General features: G+C 59.2%; 1 protein-coding gene across 1 annotated transcript; it reads left to right on the top strand.

Annotated features, from left to right (window-relative positions):
• The first annotated feature begins 1,674 nt into the window (after positions 1-1,674).
• On the top strand, positions 1,675-12,621 carry ROBO3 (roundabout guidance receptor 3). The gene is made up of 23 exons (XM_061368219.1): positions 1,675-1,873; positions 3,727-4,053; positions 5,562-5,719; positions 5,813-5,933; positions 6,012-6,150; positions 6,319-6,446; positions 6,526-6,650; positions 6,745-6,916; positions 7,015-7,211; positions 7,676-7,757; positions 7,837-8,005; positions 8,088-8,254; positions 8,673-8,794; positions 8,873-9,092; positions 9,169-9,281; positions 9,430-9,871; positions 9,951-10,059; positions 10,130-10,221; positions 10,423-10,837; positions 10,909-11,067; positions 11,920-12,026; positions 12,104-12,181; positions 12,259-12,621. Exons 1-23 carry the CDS (start codon positions 1,726-1,728, stop codon positions 12,618-12,620), a joined length of 4,152 nt encoding a protein of 1,383 aa, XP_061224203.1. The 5' UTR covers positions 1,675-1,725; the 3' UTR covers position 12,621.
• The last annotated feature ends 277 nt before the right edge of the window (positions 12,622-12,898 follow it).

Below are 12,898 nucleotides of genomic sequence, written 5' to 3'. Positions count from 1 at the left end.
AAGAGGCCCACAATCTCAAAGCAGGATTAACATCCCCTTTCTAGGCACTATTCCCAGCCAGAGATACCCCATCCCCATGGCTCAGCTTTTTGGGAACACCCAAAAAGAGATTTGGAATACCACGGCATTTAATATTCCAACATCACCTTCAACTCCCATCCTGGAGAATTATTTGGATAATAGTTGGCTAAACCTGTTATTCTATGGATAATTTATTTCTCATCTTTTGATCCTACCGGGAAATCCTTGGGCTGCCACATTCCCAGCAGGAGGAACGGAAAAGCTTTGTGGTCCTATGAAATTAATATTTACTTTCTCCATGCCTGGGCTGCGGGAGGGAGGGATGAATAATGCATCGCCCCTGAGACACCGGAATGGGGGTCTCACAGTGCCGGGATAGGGTGGATTTGATGGGATACGGAGAGCCCGGAGGGTGTTGGCGAGGCTGAGAGGTCCCAGATGTGCATACGGGTCCAGATGTGGCCCCATCACAGCTCTGGGTTGAAGAGGAAGTGTGCTGGTGTGAGCTCTCCAGATGTGCACTCACCTTCCTCCTACTTGCACGTCCAGATGTGCACGGATGCAAATCACCCCGTTCCCCAGATGTGCACGGGCATCCCTGTGCCTTTCTTCAGCTGTGTGCCCAGATGTTTGCCCAAACCACCCAACCGTCTCAGATCGGAACCCTCGGTGCCCCAGATGTGTCCCTAGAGCTTTCCAGATGTGAAACCCCTTTGGGGCATATTCACACCTCCTCCCCATATGTGCTACCCGGGTTCGCCTGCCGCTCTGCATCCAGATGTGAGGTCCCTTCTCCTGCTCTCCCTATCAGATGTGCACACAGACGTGTTCCTCCCTTGCCCCCCATTCTCCCATTCCTCCCCAACCCCCCCTATGCTCCCCACACTCCCAACACCCTTTTTTCCCCCATCTCATCATCCCCTCTCCTCTTTCACCTATTCCAAAGAGATCGTTAGTGCCACCGTAACGACCCCCCTATAACGACCTCCCATGTTCGGGGGCTCGCTGGAGGAGCCGCATTGCTTCACACATCACATTAATTAAGGGGCTAATTGCTAATTACCAATTCAACAGCACCACACGCTTGTGGGTTCGCCCCCCCCTCCCAAGTTCAAGGCTCTCGGTGGTCCCAGCACCCCCCCGCACCCTTTGGCCGCGCCCCCATCCCCGCCGGACACGGGAGGCGGTGCTGCGGGATGAGCCCAGCTGGGCTGGGCTGGGCTGGGCTGAACTGAACTGAACTGAGTTGAATTGAGCTGAGCTGGGATGAGCTGAACTGGGCTTAACTGGGATGAGCTGAGCTGAGCTGGGTTGGGCTGGGCTGGGCTGGGCTGAACCGAACCGGGCTGGACCGGGCAGGGCTGGGCTGAGCTGGGTTGGACTGAACTGAGCTGGGCTGAACCGAACCGGGCTGGACCGGGCAGGGCTGGGCTGAGCTGGGTTGGACTGGGCAGAACTGAGCCGAGCGAGGCTGAGCTAAGAACTGAGCTGAGCTGCGCTTCGCTGTCCCGAGCTGTGCTCATTCCAGCTGGGCTGTGCCAGGCTGAGCTGAGACCGGCTGGGCTAAGCCAAGCTCAGCAGCGCCGGGTCGAAGGGTGCTGAGCCGAGCCGAGCTCAGCCGTGCCGAACCGCACTGAGTTGTGCAGAGCTGAGCTAAGCAGAGCTGAACCAAACTGAGCCGGGTCGGACCTTGCCGAGCCGAGGATGCTGCGGTACCTGCTGAAGACGCTGCTGCAGATGAACCTGTTTGCGGACTCGCTGGGAATCGAGGGCTCCAACTCCTCGGAGCTCCTGCTCGGCATCAACCGCACCATCGCCGAGCTGCACCTCCCCGGGCTCGACCCCGACAACGGTACGTGGCCCTGTGTTCGCTGTCCCCGTGTCCCGCTGTCCCCAGTCCGGATTCGCACCCCCCAGCCCCAGCCAGGTCCCTTACTGGGGCTTGCCCCGTGTCCCCAGACCGGGACTGACCCGGAGTGTCCAAACTGTGCTCGTGTCCCCGCCCCGGGACCGGCTCCGTTTCCCCCGACCAACCGGGAGTGATGCCGTGTCCCCAGACAGTCCCGCAGATCCCGAACTGGTACCAGCGCGGTGTCCCCAAATCGGGAGCGACCCCGTGTCCCTACACCGACCCCCCGATCGTGAACTGGAACTGACCTGGTGCTCCCAAATTGTCCCGGTGTCCCCGGAGCAACTTCGTGCTCCCGAACCAGGAGCGACCCAATGTCTCCAGACTGCCCCCGTGTCCCCACATCAAGCCTCAGACTCTGAACCGGGAGTCCCTGTGTCCTCAGTCCAATACCTGGATCCTGAGCTGGGAGAGCCTCCTTGTCCCTAAACCAGCCCTAGTGCCCCCCAAGCGAGCCCTGTGCCTCCAAACAATCTCCATGTGCCCAAATCAGGAGAGAGACCCTGTGTCTCCAGCCTCATCCTGTGTCCCAGACCAGCCCCGTGTCCCTGAATCCCGGACGAAGTATGGGAATGGGCTATCCATCTGAATTTCAAGTCACTTTTGAGCTTCTCCCCTTTTTCAGCCTGATCTTCCCTGCGGTTGGCTCTGGGTGTCCCCAAACCACCCGGAGCCCTCCCCTGAGCACAGGAGGGCTCTTCCCTAACCCCCCGCTTGCCCCAATTAGCCACCGGGCCCAGCTGCGCCCCCCCCCGGCCCCCGCTGTTGCCCCCCAGGGTACCGGTACCTGCAGCATCCTGCATCCCCATGGCAACGCATCCCAGCCTCATGTCAATGCACCCCCCCAGGCGCCCCAAATCACCCTCCCCCATGATGCCATGATGCTCATGTGTGTGCACGCATGTGCAAATGGGGAGGACACGTGTGTGTGCATGCATTTGTGGATGTGCTTGAGTGTGCACATGTGTATACGTGTGCAAACACATGTGGAAACACGTGTCCTCATTTGCACACACGTACACACACGAGCATCACTTGTGTGTGCATACACAGCCCTGTGTGAATACACGTGTGTATGTGTGTGTGTGAGTGCATGCACATCCCTGCTTGTATGCACAGGTAGGATGCATCTCTGCAAGTGCATGTATGAATGCACACATGTGCAAGTGTGTCTGTAAGTGCACACACGTGTGCTGACATGTGCTGACGCATGCTTGTGGGCCTGTGCATGGCTGCATGCATGTCCTGGCATGTGCATGCACATATGTGCGTGCAAGCTCCATGCGTGTGCATGCACATGTATTGCGTGCATTGTGGGCAGCAGGACACTGAATGAGCACAGCTTGAAGTGCAGCACCAGTGGGGCATTAATTAATCAGCATTAATTATCCCAGCATTAATTATCCCAGCATTAATGAGTGCACCATCATTCCCATGTCCTAACAGTGGGAATTGGCCTGGCACAGCCCCACAGCCCCAATATGGGCATTTTGAGGCTTAAACCGAAGCATCCAGGAGTTCCTAGGTCCACTCTGGGAAATCAGCACTTGCAGTTGATGGGGAAAAAAACCATCTGGGGGGAATTTAGCTTCAGATCTATTTTCCCTGGGATACCCTGTTGGAATCTGGGTGGAAAAGGGGGGTTACTGTGAGCGGAGCAGCTTTGTCCCCCTGTCCTCATCCCTCTTCATATGTCTGAGGTCTGACACCAGCCCGATCCTGCTGCCACCCCCACCGTGGGCTGGGCTGGGGGGCAATACAACAGGCTGAGACCTGGTTCCCCGTGTGCCGCACAGGGTCGCACCCGCAGCTGGAGGACGCGGCTCCCCGCATCGTGGAGCACCCCACGGACGTGCTGGTGTCACGGGGGGACCCGGCCACGCTGAGCTGCAAGGCCGAGGGCCGCCCGCCGCCCGCCGTGGAGTGGTACAAGGACGGGGAGCGAGTGGAGACGGACCGGGAGGAGCCGCGCTCCCATCGCTCGCTGCTGCCCGGGGGGTCCCTGTTCTTCCTGCGGGTCCTGCACGGCCGGCGAGGGAGGCACGATGAGGGCGTCTACGTGTGCGTGGCCAGGAACCACCTGGGGCAGGCGACCAGCAGGAACGCCTCGCTGCATGTGGCCGGTCAGTGCCCGCAGAGCTGCTGCGTGCGGAGGGGAGAGCCATGGGATGGGGTGGGATGGGGTCAGATCAGAGACAGCCACGGATGGGGTGGGATTGGAGACAGAGATGGGATGGGGTCAGATCAGAGACAGCCATGAGATGGGATGGGATTGGAGACAGAGATGGGATGGGGTCAGATCAGAGACAGCCATGAGATGGGATGGGATGGGATCAGATCAGATACAGTCATGAGATGGGATGGGTTTGGAGACAGAGATGGGATGGGGTCAGATCGGATACAGCCACGGATGGGGTGGGATTGGAGACAGAGATGGGATGGGATCAAATCAGATACAGCCATGAGATGGGATGGGTTTGGAGACAGAGATGGGATGGGGTCAGATCAGAGACAGCCATGGATGGGATGGGGTCAGATCAGAGACAGCCATGAGATGGGGTGGGATTGGAGACAGAGATGGGATGGGATGGGGTCAAATCAGAGACAGCCACGGACAGGATGGGATTGGAGACAAAGATGGGATGGTATGAGGTCAGATCAGAGACAGCCATGGATGGGATGGGATTGGAGACAGAGATGGGATAGGGTCAGGTCAGAGACAGCCATGCAATGGGATTGGGGCAGAGGGATGGGCTAGGACTGAGTGGGACATGAATGGGGTGGATTTAGGGGTCTGGGGAGATTTGGGGTCACCATTGAGCCCAGGTTGTGGGGCTGAGGGGCTGCAGGAGCCCAGACTTTGCTGAGGGTAAAGAAGTGAAAAATAAGGGGAAAAAAATGAAGATAAAATAATAGAAAATTAGAGAAAATAAGTAAACCCAATTATAAATAAGTGACAATGAGTGCAAAGAAGTGAAAATAAGTGGGGGTAAAAAGTGACAATAATTGGAAACAAATGTAAAGAAGAAAAAATAACTGGAAATAATTGGAAATAGGTGAAAATAAATGAAAATGAGTGAAAAGAAATGAAAGCAAAGTAGTTAAAGGAAAGGAAAAGAAGTGAAAACAATGGGAAATAAAATGAAGCAAAAATAATTGGAAAGAAGTGAAAATAATAAACGAAGATAAGTAAAAATCCATGGAAATAATTGGAAAGAAGTGAAAAGTAAAGGGAAATGAAAGGAAAAAGTGAAAAATATATAAAACTAATTGAAAAAATCAATGTAAATAGGTGAAAATATATGAAAAAGCACTGAAAACAAGTGGAAAACCATGGGTAGAACTGAAAGCTGGGAAAAGGGGAGGAAATATATGATTGGAAATGGCAATGAGTGAAGGGAAAGGAAAATAATGGAAAAGAAATTGCAAGAAAAAGGTGAAAACAACTGAAAATAGCCAAGAACTGATTGCAAAGGAGTGAAAACCTCTGACACCCACTGACCAGGGTCCCTGGTGGCACCTCAGTGTGTCTCAGTCCCCAGGACTTCGGGGGGCCAAGGCTCAATGCGGGGGTTCTGCCCCATGCAAAGCCCCATGCAGTGGGGAAACTGAGGCAGGGCTGATCCCGCAGTGTTGAGGGATGAGTTCCGGCAGCCCCCTGGGGATGTGGTGGTGGCAGCGGGAGAACCGGCCGTGCTGGAGTGTGTCCCACCCCGTGGGCACCCCGAGCCCAGCGTCTCCTGGAAGAAAAACGGAGCCCGGCTGAGTGCCACGGATGAGCGCCTGACGGTGAGGGACAAGGGGGGTTGATCCCATCCCATCCCACCCCAACCCCACCCCATCCCATCCCAACCCACCCCGGTTGGGTTGGGCTGCCCGTAGCTCCGCGGTGGGAAGCTGATGTTGGCCAACACCCGCAAGAGCGACGCCGGCGTCTACATCTGCGTGGCCACCAATGTGGTGGGGGAGAAGGACAGCGAGCCGGCCGAGCTGGTGGTCCTTGGTGCGTGGGGACGGGGGGTGGCAGCTCCGGGGTGTCCCCGGGGGGGGGCATCCCATGGAGCTGATGATGGCCCTACAGAGCGCCCGGGGTTCGGCCGGAGACCCCTGAACCAGGCGGTGCTGGTGGAGGGGACGGTGGAGTTCCCCTGCGAGGCAGTGGGGGATCCGCAGCCCTCTGCACGGTGGCACAAGGAGGAGGGCGAGATGCCACCAGGGAGGTGAGTGTCACCATCCCAATGGCATCACAATGGCATCAAGTATCCCCGTAGCATCACATGTCCCTGTGGTGTCCTCCATCCTCAACACATCCTGCATCCCTACTGCATCCCACATCCCCATCTCACCCCACATCCCCACAGCACCCCACACCCTCACAACGCTTCCAGGTGGGAAGTGCTTCCCGACAACACCCTGCGGATCGTGCGGCTGCGCCCGGAGGATGAGGGCACCTACACCTGCGTGGCTGACAACAGTGTGGGGCGCTCCGAGGCCTCGGGCACCCTCATGGTGCATGGTAAGGGGGGTCCCTCGGGGAGCACCCATGGGTGCTGGCTGAGCAGTGCCCAAGCCCTTGTGTGTCCTCACACCCACAGTGCCCCCTCAGCTTGTCACCGGGCCCAGTGACCAGATAGTCCCCCTTGGCCACAGCGTCACCTTCCAGTGCCAGAGCCGGGGCAACCCCCCGCCCGCTGTGTTCTGGCAGAAGGAGGGCAGCCAGGTCTGTCCCTGTCCCTGTCCCCGTCCCTGTCCCCAGGGTGCAATGGGGATGTGTGGTGAGATGGAGATCCCAGCTCGGCACCCTCCATCCCCAGACCCTGCTGTTCCCTGGACAGTCCCCGCATCCCAGCGGCCGCTTTGCTGTGAGTCCTGGTGGTTCCATGACCATCTCAGACATACAGCGTTCCGACTCCGGGAATTACCTGTGCCAGGCCATCAGCGTGGCTGGCAGCATCCTGGCCAAGGCACGCTTGGAAGTGGAAGAAGGTGAGTCCCACCGCAGCAGACAATGGGGACATCCAGCATCCACCACCGCACCACCCATCACCGCGCCATTCCCGGTATTCCCGGCCTTTCCCCTGCAGCACCGGTGATCCAGTGGGGTCCCACAAACCACACAGTGCTGCCAGCGGGAGCCACAGCACGGTTGCCATGCCCAGTGTGGGGTGGTGACGACCCTGTGGCCAACGTGGGGTGGCTGAAGGATGGGAATGTCCTGTTGGGTGCTGAGCCCCGTGCCAGCCTGCAGGAGAACGGCTCCCTGCGGATCACCGGCCTCCGGGTGAGCCAGTGCAGTAGCCACAGGGCGGGATGGGGCAAAGGGTGCTCAGGGAGATGGGTACCAGGGGCAGTGGGTGTGCAGGGTGGTGGGTGGTCAGGGGTGGATGCAAAGGGTTGTAGCTGCAAGGGACAATGGGTGCTCAGGGTGTTGGGTGCAAATAGAAATGGGTGCTCAGGGTTGGTGGGGCTCAGATTGGTGGGTTCCAAGGTTTAGTGGGTGCTCAGGGTGGTGGGGGCAAAGGGTGATGGGTACAAAAGGAGATGGGTGCTCAAGTGGGTGGGTGCAATGTGTGGTGGATGCTCAGGGCTGGTGGGTGCAAAGGGAAATGGGTGCTCAGGGTGCTGGTTGCAAGGGGTGGTAGGTGCAAAGGGTGGTAGACGCTGCAGTGCACAATAGGTGCTCAGGGTGATGGGTGCCAGGCGATGGGTGCTCAGGGTGGTGGGGCAGGAGCTCTCCCCTCGCAGGTGATGGACTCGGGGCACTACGAGTGCGTGGCCACCAGCCCGGCGGGTGACGCACACTGGGGCATTACGCTGGAGGTGCACGGTGGGTCATGGGGACATCACTGGGGACACTGTGGCACTGGGGATGAAGCCACCCCACATCTCCATGCACCTCCCCACAGGTGCCAGGCCCGACCTGACCCCAACTTCCTCTGTGCCTGGGGTCCTCCCTGGGCCACCCTCCACCCCTGTGGTCACCAACGTCACCAAGAGCAGCGTCACCCTCAGCTGGAGAGGGAATGAGGACAGCGCTGCCACTGGTGTCACCTCCTACATAGTGGAGGCTTTCAGGTACCGCATGAGCATCCCCTCCGGGTGCATGGGGATGTGGTGGCCCAGAGCCACCCCACCATGGTTCCCTCTGTCCATGCAGCCAGGAGGAGGGTGGCCCGTGGCGCACGGTGGCAGCTGAGGTGGCGGGTGAGACCCACACCGTGAGTGGCCTCGTCCCCAACACCATCTACATCTTCCTGGTGCGGGCGGTCAATGCTCATGGGATCAGTGACCCCAGCGGCGCCTCGGAGCCAGTGTGCACCCAAGGTGAGATCTGGTGGTGAGGCTGGTGATGTCCATGGGTGCATGTCCACTTGGTAATACTGATGGAGGTGACCGCTGTCTTTGGGTGCATTCTCAGTTGTTGATACTGATGGAGGTGGCATGAACCCACCACTGTTCGGTGCATCTCCACTTGGTGATAATAATGGAGATGCCCATGAACCCATCACCCTTGGGTTCATCTCTGCTTAGTGATGTTGACAGAGGTGCCCATGCACCCAGCACCCTTGTGTGCATCCTTTGTTAGTGCTACTAATGGAGGTACCCACACAACCAAAACCTTTGTGTGCATCCCCACCCAATGCTACCAACAGAGTTTCCTGACTCACCATGGGAATACAGTGGCACCACAACACCCACACCAAGGTGCCCATGTCCCCTCTCGCTGTCATGTTTTGGGCAGACGCCAGCACCCCGCAGCCCGGGCCGGACCCCGAGAAGGTGCAGCAGGACCTGGCACGAGTGGTTGTGCACCTCCAGGAGCCAGAGGTGCTTCCCCCGGGCGCCGTCCGCCTCTCCTGGACTGTGAGTGCTGCCCCACACCACCAGCGCAGAGCTCCCAGTGCCAGCACCCAGCACCCATCCGCTCCCATTGCTCCTCAGGTGCAGCACCAGACACCCTTCCTGCAGGGGTACCGGGTGCTGCTGCGGCGCCGTGGTGGGCGCTGGGAGGATGCACGGGTGCTGCTGGCACCGGGGGACCGCGGGGTGCTGCTCACTGACCTGCGCCGTGGGCAGCACTACGAGGTCAAGGTCCAGCCCTTCTTCCACCACCTCCATGGGCCGGACAGTGCAGTGCGAGCCCTGAGCACCCCTGAGGCAGGTGAGAGTGGATGGATGGGGTGGTGGGACCCATAGGGACACCCTGGGGGTGACACCCCACCTGTGACACCCCGCAGCACCCAGTGCCCCGCCACAAGGTGTCACTGTGACGGGTAATGGCACCAGCGTCCGCATCTCATGGCAGCCACCACCGCTGGCAGAGCAGAACGGGGTCATCCGGGACTACAGGGTAAGGGGTGGTGGTGGGGTGTGATGGGATGTGGGATGTGATTGTGGGGTGAGATGTGAAGGGTGATGGGGTGCAATAGGTACCCTCTATCCCCTCCTGTCACCTCCTCACGACATCCCCATGGCTCCTCACCACCTTCTCCCCCCAGATCTGGTGCTTGGCCAACGAGAGCCGCTTCCACATCAACCAGAGCGTGGAGGGCTCAGTGCTGGTGGCCATGCTGCAGGGCCTGGTCCCCGGTGTCCTGTACCACGCTGAGGTCGCTGCCACCACCAGTGCTGGGGTGGGCGCCCGCAGTGTCCCCATCCCCATCCGTGTCGGTGAGTTCCTCATTGCACCCATGGGTTCTGGGTGGCTGCGGTCCCTCCTCAGAGCTCCCACCACTGTGTCCCATGTTTCTGCAGCACTCCCGGTGCAGCGGGACAAGGGAATGGCAGGCGGGAGCAGCATGGCCGGGCGCTTGGCCGCGGTGGCCCGTCAGCCGGTGTTCATCGCTGGTGTTGGTGGCACGTGTTGGCTCATCCTGGCTGCCGTCACCGCGTGGCTCTACAGCCGCCGCCGGAGGAAGAAGGAGCTCAGCCACTTCACGGGTACAAAGGGGTGTCACCCTTGGGACCCCCCCCTCACCATTTACTACCCCAACAGCATCATCCGCCTCTCTCCTTGCAGCATCCTTTGCCTACGCACCCAATGGGAAGCCCATGGGGACCCGGCGTGGTCCTCAGCCATCCTCATCCCAACCTCTTCCCGCAGTCACCTTCCAGGCTCCAGCACACAGGTAACCTTCCTGGTATTCCCACCCTGTTCTCAAGATTCCCAGTGCATCCTTTCATCCCATCTCCTCACAGGGCAGCCACAGGTGGTGGTTATCCATGGCTGGCAGACACATGGAGTGGTGGCAGCAACAGTTGCTTGAGGACCAATGAGAGATACTATAATGGTGAGAGGTCACCATGGGGATGGGTGGCTTGGGGTGGGAAGGTCATGGTTAACCATGATCATAGAATCGTGGAGTGGTGTGGGTTGGAAAGGGCCATCTAGATGGAGAGATCATCCAGAAAGGACCAAGGCTGGAATGTTCACCTCGTTCCTACCCATTGCCAAGGGCAGGGATGCTGATGGTGCTGTCTGTCCTCCATAGATGCTGGTATCACCCGTTACATCACCCAGACAGAGCAATTTGGGATTGGGCCCACCGAGGGGCCAGTCTACAGCACCATTGAGGCCAGCGATGAGGAGCTCCACACTTTCCCTCGTCCCTTCTCCCACCATGGGACCTCCTACCCCCAACCGATGGATGTCCCAGCCCCGCAGGCTCCCCGCAGTAGGGTGGTGGGATGGGTGGGGGGACACATGGGTGCTGGTGGCACTGCCCCCTCCCCACAGCCCCCCCCAGCATCCTTCCTCACTACAGGGACCAAAGGGAAGAAGCTGGGGCAAGCAGTGAAGCCACCGGCCATAAGCTGGGCAGAGCTGCTGCCACCACTCCCCTCGGCCAGTGAGCTCAGCCACTGCGCCCAGGAGGAGGAGGATGAGGATGAAGAAGCATCTGGAAGGTCAGTGTGGAGACCTAGATGGGGACAGGACATGCTGGCCCCTGCACCCACTGTGTGTCCCCACTCCACAGGCTGCGGATGGAGGGGTGGTACGGTGCTGAGGATGTCACCTGTGCCACCGCCGCATCCTCACCCACCGCGTCCTCCGGCTGCCGGTCCACTGCCACCCTGACACCATCGCCCCGGGCCACTGAGGACATCCCCCGCCTCCGAGACATCGACAGCCCCCGGTAGGAGATAGGTCTCACTTAGTCCAGGTCTTCCATCAGGGTCTGGATGTCCCACTATGCTCTGGGTGTCCCACCACAATCCAGACATGTTGTCACCATCCCGCCCTGCTGTGCCACCATGGTCTGACCATGTCATTGAGGTCCAGATGTCTCACAGGGGCACAGGTGTCCCACTACGGTCCAAATATCCTACCATGGCTGAGATGTCCTGTCATAATCCAGCCATATTGTCACTGTCTGGCCCTGCATGCCCCTGGGGTCCAGGTGTTCCATTGGGGTCTGGATGTCCCACCACAATCCGGATGTTCCCTCTTGATCCATCCATGTTGTCACCATCCATTCCTGCTGTCCATTTGTGCTCTGACCATGCTGCCATCATCCACCCATGATGCTGTGGGATGGTTGTGGCCTAGCAATCCAGATGTGCAGCTGTGATGGGCACCCTAACGAGCGAGCTGGGACGTTGCCATCCAGCTGTGATGTCATGGCCTAGCTCTACCATGGTCCAGTGGTGCTATTCCAACCCACCTGTGTGGTTGCAATCCAGCTGTGCAACTGCTACCCAGCTATGCGGTCGCAATCCAGATGTGTGGTTGCAATCCAGCTGTGCCTCGGGTGTGCCATTGTGAGCCAGCCCTACCATTGCAACCGTTGTTGTGAAGCTGCAATCCACCTGTGGCCCTGCCATCCAGCTGTGATGCTTGAGGCCCACCCATGCCATTGCCATCCAGCTTTCCTATCACAGCATGTGTTCCTTGGCTCCGGCACAGCACAGCACTGGGTTGGTTGCACCAGCACCACGGTGGCCACCAAGCTCCTTTTGTTGGCTTCATCCCACACCTTCTTTGCCAGGAGACCCCCCCATGGCACCATGACCCCACCACCAGCACCCAGCCCCCTGCCGAGTCCAGACATGGGTGATGTCCCCCTACCCCGTGCCCGCTGCCCCCCCAGCACTGGTGAGCCCTTGAGGGGATATGATGGGTGGGTTTGGATCCCACCAGCTGTGGTGGGGCTGAACCTGTGTCACCCCCAGGGAGAACCCGCAGGGACACCCCAAAACGTCACCTGAAGCCCAAATGCAGCCGCTACCGCCGGGAAAAGCCGCAGGGAGGTGAGAGGAAGGGGAAAAACTGGGATGCTCCAAAGGGAAAAGGGGAGGATCAGCCCTTTCCTTGCTCTCCACTACAGACCTGCCGCCACCACCAGTGCCACCACCAGGTGAGACCCCCAGGCCTTCAGTAGAGAGGGAGCTGAGCGGGGCTGAGCGCAAGGTCACCCATCGTGGTAAGCCAGAGCCACCAACCATGTCCCCAAGAGGTTATGGGATGCCACCACCAAACCCTAACCTTGTTCCCTCCCTTGCAGATGAGGTTGTCCCCTACAGCAAACCCTCCTGCTCCACCACGGGCAGTGTCTCATCCCGTGGCTCCACCAGCTCCCGTGGCCATGGCTCGGGGCGCAGCAGGACACCAGGGGACCGCGGGGAAGGGATCGGCCACCGCCACCGGCCAGGTCCCCCCTTTCCCTGCCCAGCACAGGAGAAGAGATGAAGTGGAGGGCGAGGGTTGGGGGCACAGGGATGGGGACATCTGGGGTTGGGGGGGATGGTCTTTAATTTGGGTGGCACCATGTAAATAGGGTTGCACAGAGCCAGCAGCTGGTGGGTGGCAGCGTAAGGTGGGGACAAGGACATTTGGGTGGGACAAGGACAGTCAGGATGGACAACGATGCTAGGGAGGGATGATGAGGATCTTCAGGGATGGATGAAGACCTTGGGAACAAAGACAATTGGGAGGGATGAGGACCCTGAGGAGAGACAAGGGTAGTT

Source organism: Neopsephotus bourkii, unplaced genomic scaffold, assembly GCF_033783945.1.
Source record: "Neopsephotus bourkii isolate Nb327-2 ecotype Australia unplaced genomic scaffold, CSIRO-AGI_Nbou_v1 NB_1433, whole genome shotgun sequence".
Classification (NCBI taxonomy): domain Eukaryota; kingdom Metazoa; phylum Chordata; class Aves; order Psittaciformes; family Psittacidae; genus Neopsephotus; species Neopsephotus bourkii.
Note: the sequence above shows the minus strand (reverse complement) of the source record. Positions and strands in the feature narration are given on the sequence as shown.

Coding starts and splice junctions, on each gene's coding strand:
- ROBO3 (XM_061368219.1), top strand. CDS start 1,726: ATGCTGCGGTACCTGCTGAAGACGCTGCTGCAGATGAACCTGTTTGCG. Junction 8,255..8,672: donor GGAGCCAGTGTGCACCCAAG/GTGAGATCTGGT, acceptor TGTTTTGGGCAG/ACGCCAGCACCCCGCAGCCC. Junction 11,068..11,919: donor CGAGACATCGACAGCCCCCG/GTAGGAGATAGG, acceptor CTTCTTTGCCAG/GAGACCCCCCCATGGCACCA.